This window comes from Brachyhypopomus gauderio, chromosome 3 (assembly GCF_052324685.1).
Source record: "Brachyhypopomus gauderio isolate BG-103 chromosome 3, BGAUD_0.2, whole genome shotgun sequence".
NCBI lineage: Eukaryota > Metazoa > Chordata > Actinopteri > Gymnotiformes > Hypopomidae > Brachyhypopomus > Brachyhypopomus gauderio.
In genome coordinates this window covers 28,848,503-28,869,246 of record NC_135213.1, presented here as the reverse complement: position 1 = coordinate 28,869,246, position 20,744 = coordinate 28,848,503, and the positions used below count along the sequence as shown (strand labels likewise).

The 20,744-nt window shown below is 48.3% G+C and overlaps 4 protein-coding genes across 7 annotated transcripts; 3 read left to right on the top strand and 1 right to left on the bottom strand.

The window, feature by feature from the left end:
- Positions 1-317: 317 nt before the first annotated feature.
- Positions 318-4,571, bottom strand: LOC143510989 (elongin-B-like). Of its 2 annotated transcripts, none has more exons than XM_077000937.1 (4): positions 4,469-4,571; positions 3,073-3,207; positions 1,639-1,747; positions 318-1,064 (listed from the first exon to the last, which is right to left on the bottom strand). In XM_077000937.1, the coding sequence occupies exons 1-4, from the start codon at positions 4,469-4,471 to the stop codon at positions 952-954; spliced, it is 360 nt and encodes a 119-aa protein (XP_076857052.1). In that variant the 5' UTR covers positions 4,472-4,571; the 3' UTR covers positions 318-951. The 2 variants fall into 2 exon arrangements, with proteins under 2 accessions (XP_076857052.1, XP_076857053.1); XM_077000938.1 differs by lacking the exon at positions 4,469-4,571 and adding an exon at positions 4,386-4,408.
- Positions 4,031-9,395, top strand: pkmyt1 (protein kinase, membrane associated tyrosine/threonine 1). Of its 3 annotated transcripts, none has more exons than XM_077000928.1 (9): positions 4,031-4,241; positions 5,041-5,116; positions 5,212-5,621; positions 5,846-6,088; positions 6,769-7,061; positions 7,171-7,277; positions 7,713-7,885; positions 8,007-8,236; positions 8,593-9,395. In XM_077000928.1, the coding sequence occupies exons 3-9, from the start codon at positions 5,253-5,255 to the stop codon at positions 9,026-9,028; spliced, it is 1,851 nt and encodes a 616-aa protein (XP_076857043.1). In that variant the 5' UTR covers positions 4,031-4,241; positions 5,041-5,116; positions 5,212-5,252; the 3' UTR covers positions 9,029-9,395. The 3 variants fall into 3 exon arrangements, with proteins under 3 accessions (XP_076857043.1, XP_076857042.1, XP_076857044.1); XM_077000927.1 differs by lacking the exon at positions 4,031-4,241 and adding an exon at positions 4,565-4,703; XM_077000929.1 differs by lacking the exons at positions 4,031-4,241; positions 5,041-5,116 and having other exon boundaries at positions 5,485-5,621; positions 7,171-7,380.
- A 125-nt stretch (positions 9,396-9,520) lies between these two features.
- LOC143510988 (uncharacterized) lies at positions 9,521-12,427 on the top strand. The gene is made up of 2 exons (XM_077000936.1): positions 9,521-10,963; positions 11,133-12,427. Exons 1-2 carry the CDS (start codon positions 10,765-10,767, stop codon positions 12,146-12,148), a joined length of 1,215 nt encoding a protein of 404 aa, XP_076857051.1. The 5' UTR covers positions 9,521-10,764; the 3' UTR covers positions 12,149-12,427.
- A 523-nt stretch (positions 12,428-12,950) lies between these two features.
- On the top strand, positions 12,951-15,408 carry rpl19 (ribosomal protein L19). The gene is made up of 6 exons (XM_077000926.1): positions 12,951-13,053; positions 13,646-13,752; positions 13,884-14,006; positions 14,370-14,490; positions 14,652-14,762; positions 15,231-15,408. Exons 1-6 carry the CDS (start codon positions 13,049-13,051, stop codon positions 15,352-15,354), a joined length of 591 nt encoding a protein of 196 aa, XP_076857041.1. The 5' UTR covers positions 12,951-13,048; the 3' UTR covers positions 15,355-15,408.
- The last annotated feature ends 5,336 nt before the right edge of the window (positions 15,409-20,744 follow it).

Sequence of the window (20,744 nt, the reverse complement as noted above, 5' to 3'; positions counted from 1 at the left end):
TGGCTGAGTGAGTCTGAAGATCTGCTGTTCAGTCCTGACGCACCAGACAAACGGAACCCCACCTGTCCAAGGACGGTGGGGATAGCCGTCTGGCCTATTAAGACACCAGGCCTGGGACGGTGGGGACAGCCGTCTGACCTGTTAAACTGGGCACTATTATAATATATATTAATATAATAATAATGTTGAGTAACATGACATTAAGATGAAATAACCAAACAGACTCTTTGTGGGAGTATGTGGTCTAAAACCATATTATGAGGTACAGTTAACAGCTATACCCAGACACACACTACAAATAATAAAATACCCACAAATAATGTAAAATTATTTAATATAACTCGCTAAAATGGTTGTTTCTTAAATGCTTAAATCCTAATAAAGATAACTGAAATAATGCAGCACTGATCAGGTTAGGGGTGAGGTTGAGGCATGAAGGAGACCAACACGAGGCTGAGTCTATGGAGACAGCTCTCCACAGGCTCCGCCCATGTGAGACACCCATGTGAGACCCAACAAAACATTACAGTCAACCGATCTTTCTTGGTCATCCCCACCCCCGATAAGCTAATAACAGAAATAATAGAAGCCGTCGTTGAGACATGCGGCTACACTCTGGACAAAGTTGACAGACATAAAGAAAATGAGCTCGACGGTGAGTTCAGCACGAGGTCAGTCCCAGAGGAGGACAGCGGGACGCCGGCGGGACTGCAGAGCGACAGTCGGTGTAACCTGGGAGTGAGGTGGGGGTGACTGGGTCATGGAGGTTTCTCTGGACATGCAGCATAGTGGGAGTTCAGCTCAACTGCAGGTGACCACCAGTTTGCCCAGTTTGGTTCCTTAAGCACCAGTCTAGGTGTGTCCCCCACCCCGTACCCCTTCCTCCACCAGAGTGCTCCATCCTCCACCCTGCTGCTGCCCCACCGCCGCCAACACGCTCTCCGCCCACGCTTACTGCACAGACTGCTCATTGGCTGTGCTGCCAGAGTCCTGGGGCTTCATGACATCAGGGAGCTCTGGAGGGTTGGAGAAAGGCTCCATGTGCAACAGCTCGAACGCATCATCTGGGATGGGGAGGGGTGAGGAGGAGGGGAGAATTTGACAGAATTTAACAGGATTTATTACACAAGACTCCCAATAACACATTATTAGCTTCAGTCTTTATGTCCTGTATGTCAGTATCACACTGACCTAGAATTGTAATCTATGAGTGGATAACTTATTCTCCACCTTCTACTCTAGGGTTTGTACTGTGGCACATTTGTGTAGCTGGTTCCATTTTTCCAGCTGGTTATTTTTTAAGGTCTGTGAAAATCTCCAGACAAACCTGTACTCAGGCCTAGAGACAGACATTAGAGAGGCCGTGCAAAAAAAATAAACAGTAGGCCCCGTGTTCTGACCAACATGCACAAAATGCATTTATTTTTATGCTTGCGCTTTAATAATATTGATTCAGAGGTGATCGCATCTCAGCTAGATCCCGGCACACTCCGGGCTCTAGGGGCCAATTGAGTGTACTGGTCACACAGGTCACAAGGGGGCAGAAACTTTTAGTTTAATTTTTTAATTGTTTTTCTTAATTTTCAGTTCTTACTAACTTCACATTCCACTGATGGTGATGGGCTGTGCTGGACATACCGTTGGTGCGCAAGGCCAGTCCTACAGTAGCAGGAGCCTGCGGTCTGGCCGTCTGGTTGGTGAAGCCACAGTCACCCAGTGTTTTACTGTCCTCTAGCAGCTGGTCATCCTGAATGTGTACACGTACGCACGCGCACACACACGCGCACACACACACACACACACACACACACACACACACACACACACACACACACACACACACACACACACACACACACACACACACACACACACACACACACACGTCAGACTAGCCCTGGCCATTAGCACACAGCTCTTTCTACAGGGGATAAGAAGCACCTGCTAGGGTTTAGCGTGTTTACGTTCCTAGCCAGGCGGAACACTCCACTACACAAACTGCGGGTGTCCGAGCCAGCGGTCACCAACCCTGCTCCTAGAATCTAGCTCCACCCACCATCTCACACACTGTCTCCTGCTGATCAGTGACGTCGCAAAAAAAAAAAAACCCCTCAATTGGCTGAAGGAGGTGAAACTCAGGCATGAACTGAACTATGCAGAACAGTAAACCAGAAAGGATGGGGCGCACAGGTTCAGGCTGGTATTGGCAGGGATGACAATCCCATAACATCAGCATGAACCAACCCACCAAACAATCCCTCAGCAGTTTTAAAGGTAATGACTATTAGCAGTAGAAGTTATTCGTTCTCCTCCATCTCTAAGTTTGACATCATGCAGGTCCCTGGCTGATCCAGTTTTATCTCACAGTGGCTCCATTAATGTCCGGGTAATATCCAGAACCCTGCTCCAGTAATACGAGGATCTTATTGAAATGGACACCACACGGTCATCTGCTGTGGGAAGGAAGTGAACTCTAGTGACGCGAGTGCTAACAGTGTTAACAGTACAACTCTCACTTCTTTATTCTGATTTCCAAGTACAAAGGCCCAAGTGTCGCCTTGGTCACAAAAGCGAATGCTGCCCGTTTGGCTGGTCAGTTGCAACACATCTCTTCACAGAAATCTATTTAACCAGAAGCACACGGCTGTGTCCAGGGTTACAAAACACTCACTGAATACTGAGCCTGTGTCTTCCAACAACAACAAAAAATGTCAAGGTAGTCGCATGTGGTATCTAGGCGACCAGGCAGTGGATACGCGTGTTCTGCACGTGTGTGCTGTGTGTGAGATCGGCCCCCTTTACACTGCTGCACAGATAAGCATGCTTACGCACGAGCGTCACACAAGGACAAATGCAACACATGCCAAGAGTGTCCTGGGAGCAGCAGCCATGGCTTCCCCATGACCACACCAAGGCCATCGTCTTCTCATGGGACACAGTTGGTCCGGACAGTCACAGATGTCGAGTGGTTGGAGTTCTGAAGCAGAATTCACTCACTGTGACAGTGACATATACAGAGCTCGGTGATGGGATCTCGTGACTAGTTCACGTGTCTGATCAGAGGCAGCCTACCTTATAAAGCCTCTGGTGTTCAGGAGGTCTCTTCAGAATACCCTCCACGATGCGCTTCAACTCATACACGCTGGTGGACTCTTTAGCGTCAGTGAAGATTGTCGTCTTGTGACGCCGAATCATTAAAAACACGTCCTGGAGATTAAAGCCCACACACAAACAAAGTAAATAAACAAACAAATCAAGCACATTAGCAGCAGCACAGCAGACAGCTCATGCAGGTGAAAGCGGAATACAGACCAAGACTCTGAGCACAACCTCAGGAACAACCATGAAGAGTCCAAAAACAAACCAACAAGGAAACCATGACGCTGCCGCCACCCCCGGGTGTAGTGTACATGACTACAGCCCTGCTGTGTAAAGCTGATTTCTCTACACTGTAATGAGACACTGACATGGACAATACAGCTGTTTACTGCCAGCATGCTAGTCTTTGAAATACAACAAACCTAAGTGTACATCATTTTGCTTGATATTACACAATAATATTAACCACATTGGTGTGGATTAACCACAAGAGTTTAATGTAGTAAAAAAGTTCTAGATGCAGAGACAAGGGGGGTTTAATTTTTTTTTTTTTTACATTATGGTTGATTTTTGCCTAACAGTATCAACACATTAACTTACTTTTGCTTCAAGGCTCAAATTCTAAGTTATTCTTTGATCCGTTGGCATGACCAACAGAACTGTGCGGCTGTAGCAGGAAAGGTCAGCAGAGTCCTGGACAAGCTATTTTCATCAGCTCAGGCCAGATACAACACCCACAAAACGACTTTTCAGAGCAGTTAATAACGAGATTACACAAAACATCACCGCCCATCCTGAGAACAGGCAGCTACTCCTGCCGGTAAAGGATTTCGTGGTGTTATTAGATCTAACACACTGCTATACTGCACAACAGGACCGACTGATTGATTTATTCTACCCGAAATAGAAACTGACCTCAGGTCAGTGTGAAGAGGCAACTTCCAGTAAACAGACCCCATGTTAGCTCTCCGCCTCTGGCACTAGCTTTAGTCCAGCAGCGCTGGGGTCTAACTCCTACATAAAACATCACTACATACGGACCAGGACGGCGAGCTCAACCTGTACGGTGTCAGAACAGAACCGGTATCAGATACGTTAGCTAGCTGGCTAACCCAACCCAACCCAGCCCTCAGCATAGCCAGGTAGCCACATCGCTAATTAGTAGCTAGCCGGCTATGCTAACTAGCTAGCTGACTCTATTCAGTGATCAGTAAACCGGTTTCCGTTCTATACATTTAACCGTACGGACTAACAACTTGTGGGGAAACAGTAATAGTGTAAATTACACGTTCAAGCGCGAAAACAGTCCGACCGTACTGGAGCGACTACGTCCAGCCATGTAAGCGCACGCGCTACGGATGAACGTTACCATGTCTGAAGCTCCGCCGCGCCATTCACCGCCGCACTCCCACAATGCACCGGGCCACTGGTCGACGCGTCGCCGTCCGTATTGGCGCGTGGCGGAGCCTTTTTGAAACGTTTCGCGGCGCGAGCGTGTGGAAGGCGCGTGCTGCTTTAATGGCTGTCAAACCGACCCGACGTCCACGTAACGCCCGCCAGTAACTCACCGGATACACGGATTGTGCACGTTTTAAAGTCCGCAGGTAGAGTTTGAGTCGTGAGTGTTTATGTATGTTCGCTAACTGGTCTCCAGAGAGGCTGTTAGCAGCCGTGCTAACGAGCCACCTCCACGTCTGCTCTGACTCGGGTTGGTCCAGCGGGACACGTTTGGTTCTGACCTGCCTTTAGAGACTTGGCTGTTATAGTCTAGCGAAATGTTCCACTCCTGCGACTGTTTTCGGATCGGTTGCCTGAAGTTAGCGAAGAATATTACCTCCAGTAGACTTTGGACTTGGAAACTCAAGAGTTTATTACACGTTTGAATGTGTTGACGAGGCTAATATACTATTGACGGGTGAATGTGGCCTGTTTACACTGTAGGTCTGGGCATGGTGACCTCGAGTAGACCCCGCCCCCAACCTTTCGACGGCAGCTGTCATCTTCTCTTCCAGAGCCGGTCATTCATATTTTTCTTTTGTTTTCTACCTACAAACATGTGATAACTTTCATATAGTCTTCACTCCCCAACTAAATATTATTTTGTTCTTTCAGATCTTGCATCAGATTTTCTTAAGGAGCTAAACATCGCCTTCATGTCCGCCCAGGAAACCAGGGTGTTCAGCACGCCCCGCCCCCTGCCGGTGCACTTCTCACACGCTGAACAGTCCTTCTCTCTGAAGAAGCGCCGTCTGGCCTTCTCTTCCTCGGCATCGTCACCGTCTGCCTCGCCGACCCGGCCGCTCTCGCGCTCCCTGCCTCCGCGGCCGCCGTCCAAGGGCTGCCCACCTCTCAGCCGCGTGTTCCCGCCACGCCGCGCCCCCTGGACTCCGCTGTCACGAGGCCTGCTCCGGACCCCGCCCACACGCTCCCTCTACGACCCTACTCGCCCACAGTCCTTCTTCAGCCAGTGCTTCGTCAACCTGGGCCTCATCGGCAGGGGGTCCTTCGGGGAGGTGTACAAGGTGGGGTTTGCCTGCTCATTAAGGACGGGCCCCTCTGGGCTTGCTGGATGGTCCATGATTTCGCTTCATACCAGCTTCAAACAGACCTGAATCAAGCCAGTTAGGAATCCTGACTACCTGGTGCAGATATAGACTGGAGCTGGGATGGAGGGAAAATGTGAGCTGCTGGTTGAAACTGTAAAACACAACTGTAAACACCCATTTGTTTGTTTGTTTCTGGTCAGGTGCGGAGCCTGCTGGATGGCCGGCTCTATGCGGTGAAGTGTTCGGTGCAGCGTTTCCGTGGCGAGGTGGAGCGAGGGCGGAGCATCAGGGAGGCCCGCAACCATGAGCGCCTGCGGCCCCACCCACACGTCCTGGGTTTTACGGCGGCCTGGGAGGAGGGAGAGCGCCTCTACATCCAGACAGAGCTCTGCTGTACCAGCCTGCTGCTCCACGCCGAGGCGCAGTCCTGCAGCCCTGGTGAGGTGAACACACAAGCACACACACGCTCTCTCTGCTCCCATAGTAGGCATGGTGGCAGTTGAGGGGCGTGCTGGTTGAGTTGAGGGGCGTGCTGGTTGAGTTGAGGGGCGTGCTGGTTGAGTTGAGGGGCGTGCTGGTTGAGTTGAGGGGCATGCTGGTTGAGTTGAGGGGCGTGCTGGTTGAGTTGAGGGGTGTGATGGTACAATTGCCACCTAGAAGGAGGCTAGGCCCTTTTGTCCTGTTTGGTAGGTGTGATCTCTGACCTGCCCAACTGTTACTAGACAGGTGCAGAATATTTGTAGGTCAGTACTTGTAACACAGGTCAGATAATGTATTGACAATATTGCTGTTCTTTTTGTTTGCCTTTAGTAAATATGCCACTGAACTGTAATGCGCAATATTACACTGCAGTAGGCGCCGTTATGACTTCTAGCATGTATCGCGCAGTACATACAGATTCCTCTAGAAGTTAAAGACACTAATCTGGATCGGACATACTGGCTGTAAACCTGAATACTTCTGCAGTTACTCAATGTGCATTTTATTTGTTTTAACAAGACTTGCTGATTTATCCAGGTTTTTTTAATAGATTTGGCATTTCTTTGTTGGAATTGAGTTTTTCTTTTTCGTGTAGTTGCTGCTGCTGTAATTGGGTTGTGCTTCTTGGCGTTGTTCAGGTGAGCCTTGTGCGTGGGATTACCTGTGTGACCTGCTGTCAGCTCTGCACCACCTCCACTCTCAGGGCTTCGCCCATCTCGACCTCAAACCAGCAAACGTCTTCCTCACACACTCTGGACGCCTCAAACTGGGCGACTTTGGCCTGCTGTTTGAGCTGCCTGGAGGCGAGGCAGCGGGTGGAGCAGAGCAAGATGGAGGGGCGGGGCAAAAGAAGGAGGAGGCACAGGAGGGCGACCCACGATACATGGCTCCCGAACTGCTCCGAGGGGAATACGGCACTGCTGCAGACATCTTCAGGTGGGTGGAGCTCCATTTGTATGGGGGCTTTCTCAAATAACTCATAATTAATTCAGTCATATATTTGCATAATGAGTCGTAGTGTCCAATAATGTCCAATGTCTCATAGCTTGGGTGTGTCCATCCTGGAGTTGGCGTGTAATATGGAAGTGCCTAAAGGAGGAGAGGGCTGGCAGCAGCTCAGACAGGGTCACCTGCCGTCTGAGTTCACTAATGGTACTTGGCCATCACAGTGCTGCTCTCAAATCATCTGTAATCATATATCTACAGTATTCGTCATCCGGAAGAGGACGGGCTTTGAGTCTTGGCTCCTCTCAAGGTTTCTTCCTCACGCTGTCTGGGTCTTGCTTGTCATGCTCTTGTTTTGACTGGAACACTGAGGGCTTCCATGTCTGTAAAGTGTCTGATCTGTTTCAGTCACATGTTTCAGTCATGGTAGCTGTGTCTTCCCATGTAGTGTCAATATGTCTATCTAAATGCTAAAATTCAGACACTACATAATAACCGGCCATCTTATTATGAGGACATTTGTCTCATCAACACAAGCATGAAATGTTTTGTCTCTACGTTGAGGCTTGCCACGTGTGAACGGGGCGGTGGGAGGAGTATGGAGCCTTACATGTGTGTGTGTGTGTGTCTGCTGTGTGTTAGCCTTGTCCCCAGAGCTGCAGAGTGTGCTGAGACTGATGCTGGCTCCAGAGCCCTCAGCCCGATCTACAGCCGCGCAGCTGCTGGCACTGCCCTCCCTGCGCACACGACGCTGGAGACGCCGCCTCTCACTCCAGCTCCACGAGAGCTGGCTCGCCATACGTGGCTTTGGCCAGGTAAACACTGCCCAGGGTGTGGGGGACTGTAGAGGTTGGGGTGAAGGTAGGGGTGAGGGTGGGGGTGTAGTGGCCTGTGTTTGTAATATTCAGGATGCGTTCTCTTTCTCTGTCCGCTCAGCGTGTCCTGGCCGCAGGCTGGAGCTTCCTGTCGTCCCTGAAGCTGCCCTTCCTGCCCCACTGCCCCCCACCTGCCCCCTGCACGCCCCCCAGGGAGAGCTGGGAGAGAGAGGGTGACCTCAGCGCCCTGCAGCACAGCAGTGTGCTCTCAGAAACAGACAGCCCCACAGGCAACGCCCTGCTACTGCCTGACGTCCAGGGCCTCGAACGCTCGCCCACCTTCTCACACAGGTACACACACACACAGGTACACACACACAGGCAACGCCCTGCTACTGCCGGACGTCCAGGGCCTCGAACGCTCGCCCACCTTCTCACACAGGTACACACACACAGGTACACACAGAGGTACACACACAGCACGCACGCTCACCCAACCTCTGGGTGTTCGTGTCTGTGGCGGACTCCAAAAATACTGACCATTTTAGATTGTTCTTATGAGTTTTTAAAAATACAAACAGTATTGTACAGGTTGTGTGAATATCTATGTGTATGTCTGTATCATGTTTGATATGTGAATATAATGACATTTCCTGATTTTTTTTCTTCTTCATGTTCTCTAAATGATGTCTGTACCTACCAAACAGAATCCAGGCCAGGTTGTCAGTGGGAACCACCTCTACTCCTTTGCCGAACTCCAGTGCCATGACTAACGCCAGCCCCACACAAACACTGCCCCACAGCCCCACACAAACACTGCCCCACAGCCTCTTGCGGTCCTACTCTGGCCAACGCTCCACCCAGCTCTCACACACACACTCGCCCTCACACACACACTCGCCCTCACACAGCCTCAGGCTGAGCCCCATTCCCTGCAGCTCCCCGACTGGCTCTGGGCGCGAGCCCCACCTCTCGGGCCGCTGCCTGGTCCCAACGGTCCCGTCAGACTCTCCGGCCTCCAGCCGGAGCAGCAGCGCTGGCCGCAGCTGGGTCCAGACTGAGCCCGAGGCCGTCCAGAAGAACAGCTTTGAGCCAAAGAACCTGCTCACTCTGTTTGATGAGACGTTGGAGAGCGAGCCATGAGAGACGAGAAGGATCTCCAGGCGAGTGTACTTATCACTTTATAGAGAAGACTGAGTAAGGACAGGAGGACAAATGCAAAATGTCTACTTTAAATATACGTTGAAATTTGTTATGAACATTTCTGCTTTTTGTCTGTGCCATTTGTATATTTTGGTGCCTTTATTTTAGGTTTTAGAAGCATGTTTTGGTGGAGAGAATTTGCTGTGAGGTTTTTCTTGTCAGGACAATCTTTCCTTGTTTCGCGGTCTCATATGGTCCACCATATGAGAGTGAATGAACACATTCCCTGTTGTTGTTTTTAAACTGTTTGTTACATGTCTTATAGAACATATGTACAATCGTTGGACTAAAAATCACCTTTATGCTGGTGTGTGTGTATATTTATTTTAGTGGGGGGGAGGGGGTTGGTTGGGATGAAATGGTGTCACTAGAATTACTAGGGGATTAGGGATGCTCCCATTTCCTGGGCTTCGTTGTTGCCATATTGGCTAAGAATCCCATGTTTCCAAGGGATTTTATGGAAGAAATTAATTTTTACACACATTGATCATTTGTTGCTCTAATACTTCACAAAGAACGTCTATGCCTTCACATTAAGCTAATCTGCTGCTGAAGGATGTTCATGATTAACATACAGCAGTTTCAGTGCTTCGTGTGTTACACAAGCCAGAAGCTGGTCACAGTAAGGAGGAGTCACTGAAAAATTGTAGATCACTGACCTGACGCACTAGTCAAAATAAAACAGTGAAATTTAAAGGCCATGTTCATATAGCTCTGTGCATTCGTCACAAAGCAGATGTGTGAGGCCATTTACCCAGTGAGCAAACCAAAGGTGGCAAGGAAGAACTCCCTAGGACTTAAAGAAACCTTAAGAGAAACCAAGACCAAATGCAATCCAGCGTTCATCTGCAGTGCAGTAACAACAAAAGCCTGATGTTTTGAATGACAGCGGTGGTCCTAATAACCTAACAGGGCCATGGGCTTGACTTGTCATGTGAGACATTGGCATAGTACAGTAGGCTTATTATATTGGACAAAAAGTTTAGATTTAATTACAAGTTCTTGAGTTCTCAAAGATGTATCGGGTACTTTTGGGCTCTGCTGATGTTCAAAGCAATCCAGGATGCGCTGTGCCCAGCGTGTCTATGAAGTGCACAAACACCAAATATTATAGTTACTACACTTGGAGGCTATTCGCCCAGCTGATGATACAAAACAAGTTTGTTTAATAGCTGGAACAAAACACAACTTTCTCTTAATGGATTTTCTTGTTGGTCTGGTCTAAGAGGGAACTCCGTTCGTGGTATCTGGCAACCCTGGGCGGCGCGCTACGTGTGTTGGCGTGAGCCGAAGGATTTCGCCAGTTATCTGAAAATCCCCGATGGTGTCGTCGACTCCGGCTACGCACATCAGACTTGCTAGCGAGCTTTGTAGCTAGATAATCAGGCCAAAACTACACCTGTTAGAAGATAAAGAACCTTAGATCGAGGACAGCAAACAGCCTGCACCGTAATGTTTTCTAAAAGCCAACTATCTGGTTTCATCGACCACATCCAGCGCAACGCTTAGCCAACTTGATGTGAATGTAGCCGAAGGACGTTAGCTAGCCGCTACCCGCCAGCCGCCTTGTTCGGAAAACTCTAACGTACGCGGTCGAGCACGACGTCGGGACGGGTGGCTCGTTGGGCGGACAGCCGGTGGCAGTTAACGGTCTCTTTTGTGAACTATCGGTCGCCATGTCGAAAGTGGAGCGTCTGAACGCCCGCGTGACGAAGCTCCTCACGGTGGCCGTGCAGGAGGTGCTGGAGGCGGTGAGGGAGACGGTGTCGGAGTACCAGGAGAAGAGCGCCCGGACGCAGAGGGAGAACGAGAGACTGCGGCGGAGACTCCGGGAGCTCCAGGAGCAGTGCGGCAGAAACGCCGAGAACAAGACAAGTAAGTTATCGTTTCACCCTCGGTGTGTTTACACGAGTGCAAATTCAGGCATGATTAAAACCTCCTCAACGTGTACATTTGAAAATGGCCACAGCAGCAGCAACAACAACAACAAAAAGAGCTTGTGGTATATAAATTGCTAACTCTGCCTTTTTAAAATCATGTACAGGAGCAGACCAAGCTGTCGGTACAAGCCATAGCCTGACGAATATAACCGAACCTGAATATTTGTCTCAAAGAGACATCACGGATGAGAAGGGAGACGCAGTGCTGGCCGCGGACAGATTCCTCAGTGTCGAGTGTGTGAATCTTGTGGATGAAGAGAGTGAACCAAGTACGAGCCCCACGGCCTGTGGTCCTCCTGACCACAGCCCACCTCTGTTCTGTCAGCCTCATCCAGGCCACGTAGAGCCAAAGGCTCAACGGTCGGCATCTGGTTTCAAAGCTGAAACAGAGCACCATGTCATGGTACCTGAACACTGCCAACCATCAGACTTCATTTCCCAGAAATCTATATCCCCCAAACAGACTGACAACCATATGACTGCAAATTTTGATCCAGAATCAGAAGCTGTTAATGTCTTAACCATGAATCAAACCCCTTTGACTGTTAACGAGATCAAAACAGAAGCAGAACCTGATGAGTACGGGTTATGTGTACCACAGGGTTTAGCTTATGGCTCCAGAGCGTTTAGGCCCGCTGGCGAGCAACCTGATCAGGTCTCGGAGCCGGCCTGTGGGCTCCTGCAGTTCGACCTGAACGGGCCTCTGGAGAGGCTGACAGCCGAGGACTTGAACCACATCAGCGCAGCTCTGGACGGGCGGGGCCCGGGGTGCGAAGAGCTACCCAACGGTCTGGCCTACAGACGAGGCGGGTTCGGCATGGTCCCGCCCCGGCTCCACGCCCGCCACCACCGCGTGGAGAAGCGCTTCTGCTGCGCTCTCTGTGGCCGGGGCTTCAGCCACGCCGGGGACTTCAAGAAGCACAAGCGTGTGCACACAGGAGAGAAGCCGTATTTGTGCACAGTGTGTGGTAAGCGGTTCAGTCAGTCCGGCTACCTGAAGATCCATCAGAGGTACCACACGGGCGAGAGACCCTACGGCTGCAGTCTGTGTGGCAAACGCTTCAGTCACTCTAGCAACTTTAAAAAACATCAACAGACTCACATCGGGCAGGGCTTTTAGAGACCCACAGCAGTCACGGACTCCAGACCGAACTACAGAGGGAGAGGATCTCCCTGTACTTTTCCTCCTCTTGTATTTCAATGTGTCGTTTTCTGTTGCTTTTTAATGTTCCTGTGGTTTGTCAGAATGTTTTAACAATAATGTGTATTTGTTGCTGAATAAAGCTCATCAGCAATCATGAGGACTTTTTGTAAATCGTTTCATTTCAGCTGTTTTATATGAGAGGGTTGTAAATGTTAACAGAATACTGATGTAATAAACTAATCGTTTATAACCTTATTTGTTTAGATTTGTATTTCTTTCCTAGTGTCAGGTGAAACACAACTGTGACCTCTGAAAATAAACATAGAATGCAGCGGTTAGATGAGGGTTAAACAATTTGGGCTTTTATGGACATTATGGTTTGTTAACTCAGATGTACAGATGAGTGATGGCAGTAACAGGTAAATTAGGATATTTACGCTTGAAATCTGATTACTCACGTCTGTGAGAATCAAGAACAGCACCTTAATGATCATTGAAGAAAAGTGACACTGGAGCAGTGTATTGTCGTATGTATGTGGTACAGCGCCTTCTAATGGTCATTAGTGTAATTCCCATGGTGCATTTCTTGAGCAATTATTTTAGGAATGTACCATTTCACTGAATGCGGGGGTTTAATGTTGCTGGCGTTTTCAATTGAATGATAGTGTGATTTAATGTAATATAAGAACGTGCGAAGGTTTCATAATATGAAAATTATATATAAAAAATGAAATCGCTATAAACTTTTGAAATGTCTGCAACCGTTTATTTCTAAGTCCGTGTTTAGGCGTCTGCGCTACGGAGTGCGCACAACCCTTAAAGTGGTAGGGTCCACCAGCCTTTCCGCTCTTTCCTTTCTCTCTCAGATCCGCAGCCATGAGGTAAGAACGTGAGCCTTGCTTCTGTCGAAATAGCTAAAACTCGCTATAAAACGCGACGATAACTCATGGGTTTTTTGACCAACATAACAACTACAAGTAGGGGCAAATGAAAAGCATCCAAAACAGTTCTCACTTTTGTCTTCAAATGTAGTAATAGTTGAAATGACCGTGGGCCGTGCAGGCCTCAGAGCCGGGGGCTGGAGTGTGCTGCGCGGCCCGTTGTGGGCCTTCACCGCGCCTGCTTAACGGTCCATAACCCGCACTGTGTGTGTTCACAATACATTACAGTCTAATATTTTGTTATCCTATGTACCATACGGTTTTTTTGTTGAAGTTTGTTGAAATGTAGCCAGCTAGCTGTGTTACTGTTGGCGAGTTTCTGTTTTTGACATTTGGCCAGATAACGTTAAGAGTATTAATAGAAAACTACCCGTAGAACACCTGAACTGCGTAGGCCCGCTTCATACGCGTTGATATTGGGTAACTAATATCGGTGCAGTAACTGCCACGAGTTGATCACAGCTCGAAGTCATCGAGCACGTCGGCTATCGGGTTAGCGGCTGTGAAATGTTTGTGCGTGTGCGTTTGTCAGCATGCTCAGGCTCCAGAAGCGCCTGGCGTCCAGCGTCCTGCGCTGTGGCAAAAAGAAGGTCTGGCTGGATCCCAACGAAACCAATGAAATCGCCAACGCCAACTCGCGTAAGTTATCTTCGCGTACCATGATATCTTTTGTGGTTTGACCAAAATTAAATGAGATTTGACCAGTTACCACTATATGTATGTATGTATATCATTTTAGTTAATCTACAAAATTCTGGTATGTTTTCCAGGTCAACAGATCCGCAAGCTGGTGAAGGATGGTCTGATCATCAAGAAGCCTGTCACTGTGCACTCTCGTGCCCGCTGTCGCAAGAACACATTGGCACGCCGCAAGGGTCGTCACATGGGCATCGGTGCGTGCATCTGTCTGTCTGTGTTTGTGTGAGAGTTAGCAACCAGAAGGTGATCCCAGTGGAGTTCACATTTAACATAGTAAGCTGTAAGGGCAAATAGAATCTGTGAAGTTAGTTGCTAAATCCCTTCACATTTGTAGCTGTGTGTGTGTTCCTGAACCCTGCTTGACGCACAAGAGCCTGTGAGACTGCACATGCTTGGAGAAAAGTCTTTGTGCCTTTTAAGAAGAGTTAAATGTGGGGATTTGTTTCCTCAGTCAGCCCGTTTGTCGTAACAGAGTGTGTGTGGTGTCCTGGTGTGTGTGTGGTCCTGGTGTGTTTATGGTGGTGTTGTGCTAATGGCCCCGCCCCGTGCTGCTGCAGGTAAGAGGAAGGGTACGGCCAACGCCCGTATGCCTCAGAAACTCTGCTGGATGCGCCGCATGAGGATCCTGCGCCGTTTGCTGCGTCGCTACAGGGAGTCCAAGAAGATCGACAGGCACATGTAAGGCCCCGCCCCTCACCTGATGCTGGACACTCAGCCACGGGAAAAACAAGCCTTTGTTTTACTATTACTATTAAATAAGAGGGTGAGCTGTTAAGGGGGCGGGCACTGCCTGCACCGTGATCGTGGTTGTGTACTGACAGCAGTCCGGTCCTCTCCAGGTACCACAGCCTGTACCTCCGGGCCAAGGGAAACGTCTTCAAGAACAAGCGCATCCTGATGGAGCACATCCACAAGCTGAAGGCCGACCGCGCTCGCAAGAAGCTCCTCTCGTAAGTTCCGTCCCCATTTTCATGGTAGCGGCCCAGTCCCCTAGACGAGCTGGTTCTGGTGTTGTCCTGAGTCTATGCTCGTCCACTCTGAACAGATATCCTGCTGTTGTGGGTCTTTGTGAAGTATTTGGGCTCCTGTTCTTGTGAAGTACTCACTCCCAGACATTACTGACTGCCTATTTTATAAATCGTAAATGTATAATTTATTTTTTGTACGTGTTGGTTAGTGAGCTCACAATTGCATGGCAGGATGTTTGGAGGGGGTTTTATGCCTAGGGGTTGCAAAGGAGCTTCTAGCTGATTTACTGTAGTCGTCATAGCTACTGTGCCAAGTTTTCATGGTTGAAAGTGACCCCAGGTAGGTGTGATGTTGGGGATCAGTATCTGGAATGTTTGGGTTAAGTATCTAGCAGGCAGGTTGGTTGTCCTCGTAGCGTAGCACTTAACAAATGTGTGTTTCTCCCTCAGTGATCAGGCAGAGGCCCGCCGTTCCAAGACCAGGGAGGCTCGCAAGCGCCGTGAGGAGCGTCTGCAGGCCAAGAAGGAGGAGATCATTAAGACCCTGTCCAGGGAGGAGGAGACCAAGAAATGAGGCTCCGCTTTCATCCTGCCCTTTCAGTTCTAATAAAACTCACACAAAAGTAAACGTTTTGTCTGGCTTCCTCATTTAACCCTAAGGTGGTTTCAGAGCGGGGTGGTCTAAAGGTAACTGACCTGCTCTGAACGTTTACAAGAATAAAATATTCTGACACATAAACAAACAAGGTCTACTTTGAAGAAATTATAGGATTCATAGGCAAGGTAGCTTTATACATCATTTATACAACTATTCAATGTGCTTTTTGAAAGTGTAGGACAGTTGAGATTGTTAACCTAATTGAATTTAAGACAAATTACTTAAGAGCATTGTGAAGCTAATATGGAGTGCTGTTGAAATAATGGAGTTCATGAGCATTTCTTGTCTAAACTTTGGAAGCTGCTTCCAGTTGTGCGGAGCATAAAGACTAAACACTCCTTTACCATGATTGAGCTCTGGGCTCTACTTGCCCTGTGTCCACGTGTCCCCTCTAGGGGTTCTGTTCTCCAGGCCTGTCAGATGTGTCCTGAGTCCAGTCAACTGCTTTAAGGTCTAGTAGATGATGTAGAACTAGTGACCTGTTCCTGCTTAAAGCACAGTAGTGTTCTGGATCAACTGTAGCTGTTGGGTGTTTCTGAAGAGTCAAACTACATTTATATCCCCAGGCCTGATAGATTTCAGGCGCCACGCCAGAATTCCGGCGTACCGACATGTCCGCGAGAAAAAAAAATTTGAGGGGGGAAAAATCCGTCAAATCATAATGATAAACCACACGCGCGCGCATGCTATCTGTTTTGAGGCCGAAATATGATTATGATCCTTACGAGGTTCCCAAGTTACGATTTTTCGTGGTTACTACACAACTCCCATTTACTGTATAAAGCCTCGTTTGGACCTAAGTGGTTCTGCGTCGTAAACGGAACTTGGTGTTTGGTGTGTGTGGCGTCAGGATTAGTTAAACGCAGCTATGGATAAAGGTATTGGCCAAAAGGCTAGCTTTAGGATAGGATAACTGCGTATAGTACGTTATTTGTGTACAGTATGTACGTATGTTCCGATTTACACCGAAAATCGATTTACGACGGATCAACGTAACCCGTAGACCACCTGTATTTCAGACATCGGAAGAGCTTCAGAGGTAGATACAAGATAAATTCAGTATTTTATCTTTACTCTGATTAAGTTAAATTTTTATCAGAAATATAAGAGTGTTTTCTTTTGAGCCGGTTCATCCTGGCCGCCTTACGGCGTAAGGTGTAATACATGAACAAAAGCACAAAATGTATGTCCTAATAAACCAACACAAAATATTTATTAAATGCATTAAATTTTATATATATGTAGCGCCCCCTAGTTAGTAAGTGCCAAACTACGCCACCCCTTAATTAGTGCTTTTTTACTTAGAGTAAGGGGAACTCTAAAGAAAGTAGACAAACGTCGGTGATGCAAAAATACAGTCTTTATTGAAGACAATAGACTCTGTCAGTTTAATTTAAATAAAACAAAAACAATCTAAGAGGTGTTGACACTACCTGTTTGTGGTTTGGAGACTGAGTAAAGACAGCCAATTGACAATACCACTCGTGAATAATCTCTAATATTCAGCCACACACTGCAAATGTTTCCAAATCACACTCTAAAGTGAACACAGCACCCGATATGGCTGCCTCTATCTCAGTCTCAACATAGCCACATCTAAATAGTACTGGATCAGAATACTCAAGAGACTCAAGTTAAAAAAAGGTACATCGACCAATAACTAGACACACAGGTAGTCACACAAGAGTAAGGGTTTTTTTAAAACAACGGGTCACTTAAATACCCCTGAGCAGCATATCATTAAAAGACCACTTTATGATTTGCTATGGTAGGATCTTTTAGATAAAAGAACACAAAATAAAACAAAACGGTAGAAAACAGCAACTGACACCCACTGAAGCTGTGGCCCTTCATATACACAAAACAGAAAGAAACATTACATTCAGTCAATAAAACATTGACTACGTTCAACATTATGAATATGATTTAAAAAGACGAAACATACCACATTCATCAGGGTTGACCAACTTCACTCATGGACAGGATAGCAGCTTGTCACAGAACACTGGATATACAGAGTGTAATTAAAAAACCATATGAAACCTCTGGTTTAGGCATACTAAACATTTTCAGGTGTTTATAAAGCTTTAGAGAATGCACGGCGGCTAATTGTACCTGGTAACTGATCATTCGTAAGTCAGTAGAAGACAGAATGGATGTGGCGTGTCACCAACAGACTAAAATAAACAAAGGAGCTTTACTCCGTATGTCTGAAAGGGTGCGACTAAAGCTCGAGCATGATTACCAAACTCGCATACCTTGTACTCTGTACACACACCGGCTGTTGCTACCTCTATGACCTGCGGCCACTCCACCTGAACACGCCTATCCTCGCGTCCCCACACTAATTAAAACCAAACCATGTTTAGTTGCTTCATCAGTCATCTTGTGCAAAAGTATAATATGCAACTTAATCCTACCTTCGGACTCGCTGTTACAGACACGCTTCTTCTAGACGCCGCCACCTGCATGCGCTTTAGCCACCACGCTATCCTCTAGGACCCCACAGGTGTCCCTATATATGCCTACCTGTAAATGGCTCACCCAATGCAGGTGCTACTCTACTCTAGGACGTCATCCTTCATGTGCGCACCAAAACAAAGAAAGCGTCGCCTTGGCTATGCTGGCTACAATCACCCCCTCCAAATGCATCGGCGACCCGACGATGGCACTCCAAAATGTTAACCCATCATTCTTCTTGTTCAGGCAGCTCTTCATACCTCTCAGTTATAACTGCCCGAGGGAGTCGGTGGGGGTTAGAGTGTTGACCGGCGTTCAGTCTTGTCGAACGGCGTAAGAGCATTGGCTCTTGTGAGGGTCCCTCTTCTTCAGGGGTAACGGGGTCATGTGGTCCAGGTCTCTCCTGGAGTTCTTCCACTAACAGTATAACATCCCCATCTTCATCTTCCTCCAGAACTGGGGAGTGGGGCCCACTTTCCTCACCTGTCATGGGGACAGTATCTTCTATATCTTCTGTGCCCTGTTCTTCATTCAGTGCAGCTCGTAGCTCAGACCGGTGCACCTGTCGGATTGGCCCCTCTTCATCAACCGGAGCCACAGAGTAAACCACCCCCGTTCCCACTGGACTTCTAACCACTCTGTACACACAGGGGTTCCAATGATCTTGGATCTTGTTTCGTCCTGCTGGGTGATTCCTCAGATAAACCAGCTGCCCTTCCTTGAACCCAGAGTCGTTTATTTGGTCGTTATGGTTTCGATTACGCCTGAGGGCCTGTTCCTCTGTCCTCTGCCTTACATGTTCATGGACAAGCCGTAGACTCTGCTGATGTGTCTGAATCCATTCATCCAACGTTCCCAAGTTTTGCGTGGGTTCTTCCAACCCCAACAGGAAATCTACTGGTAGCCTGGGGTGACAACCAAACATGAGAAAATAGGGGGTTCGACCCGTGGTCTGATGAGGAGTAGTATTATATGCAAATGTCAGTTGGGGCAAGTGCCGTGGCCAATACCTCTTTTGGTCAACAGGGAGTGTCCTAAGCAGGTCATGTAAAGTGCGATTGAAACGTTCACATTGTCCGTTTCCTTGGGGATGATAAGGGGTGGTTCTGCTCTTCTGCACTCCATAAATCTTGCATAACTGCTGTATCAAAGTGCTTTCGAAATTCCGGCCTTGGTCGGAATGTATACGGGCTGGAGGACCGAACCGATGAAACCAATGTTGTACCAGCATCTGGGCTACTGTACTTGCCTGTTGATCTCTAGTGGGAACAGCCTGGGTGTATTTTGTAAAGATGTCGGTCAAGACCAGGACGTTTTGCCTACCATCCGATGCCGGTTCCAAGACTGTAAAGTCCAAGGCCAGGATCTCATTTGGCCGTGGTGCTTGCAGCGTACCCCAATAGGGTCGAACTTTAGGCTGAACTGCCTTCCCCAGCACACATCTTTGGCATCGACTGCACCACTGCTCTACATCCTGAGCCATATTAGGCCAAAAGCACCTGCTCCGCAACAACTGTAGCGTTCGCTCTGTCCCTTGGTGCCCATGATCATTGTGGACACTATGTAAGACCTCTTCTTGTAGACACTGAGGAACAAGCAGCTGGAAATACTCTGGTCCCCCACCTGGGGGATGGACTGTTCGATATAGTACGCCCTCTCGCTCAACCAGTCGCTCTTGCTGGCGAACGAGGGCTCTACTGGCACTGGACAAAGTTCCACGTTCTGTTGCTGTTGGAGGTCGTCTTTCATCATAGAACCTCCATACCGGTTCAATAACTGGATCAGCCTTCTGCAGTAGGCCCAGATCGTGAGATGAGCGTCCAGGGAATGCAACGACTTCACCACACAGGGCCCCAGAACCACTGGGCTGCTCGTTCCAAGAGGCTAGCACCACTTGTGGAGGCATGCTTGTTCCAACTGCAAAGCGCTCCACGTACTGTCGGGACAAAGCATCGGCATTTTGATTGCTCTTCCCTGGACGATACTTGATAGTAAAGTTAAATGATGCCAATTGAGAAGCCCAGCGCTGCTCCACGGCCCCCAACTTGGCAGTCTGCAAGTGACTCAAAGGGTTATTGTCAGAAAAAATGGTGAAGTGATTGCACAGCAGGTACTCTCTGAACTTCTCTGTCACAGCCCACTTGACGGCCAGCAATTCCAGCTTCATAGAACTGTAGTTATTCATGTTTCTCTCAGTGGGCCTCAGCCCTCTACTGGCAAAGGCAATTGGACGCACTTTCCCGTTCTGTTCCTGTGATAGCACCGCCCCAAGGCCTCCATGGCTAGCATCCACTTCCAAAATAAATGGTTTCTTAAAATCAGCATATGCCAGAACTGGGGCAGAAGTAAGTTTCTCTTTTAATAACTGGAAGGCCTGCTCGCAGTCTTCACCCCAAGCTGTAGCTAGAGAGATTTTGGGAGTCTTTCCTTTTCGTCTGGGTCCACTAAGCTTCCCAACAAGATGGTGCAAGGGGGCTGCAAGTTTAGAAAAGTCTTCTACAAAACGTCTGTAATAACTAGCGAAGCCCAGGAACGAACGAAGTTCAGCGAGATGTAGTGGCCGTTTCCATTCTTTGACCACCTCAATTTTAGCAGGGTCGGTCGCCACCCCCTCAGCAGAGACAACATGGCCCAAGTACTTCACCTGATGTTGGAAAAAGTTACACTTGGACAGTTTCACTTTCAATTTCTGTTTCTGTAGCCGAGCGAACACTTCTTCCAGCCTTTCCAAATGTTGTTCCACGGTAGCAGAGAAGACCACGACGTCATCAAGATAAAGAAGTACAGACTGATATCGACAGTCCCCAAACATGCGTTCCATGAGACGTTGGAACGTGCCAGGGGCA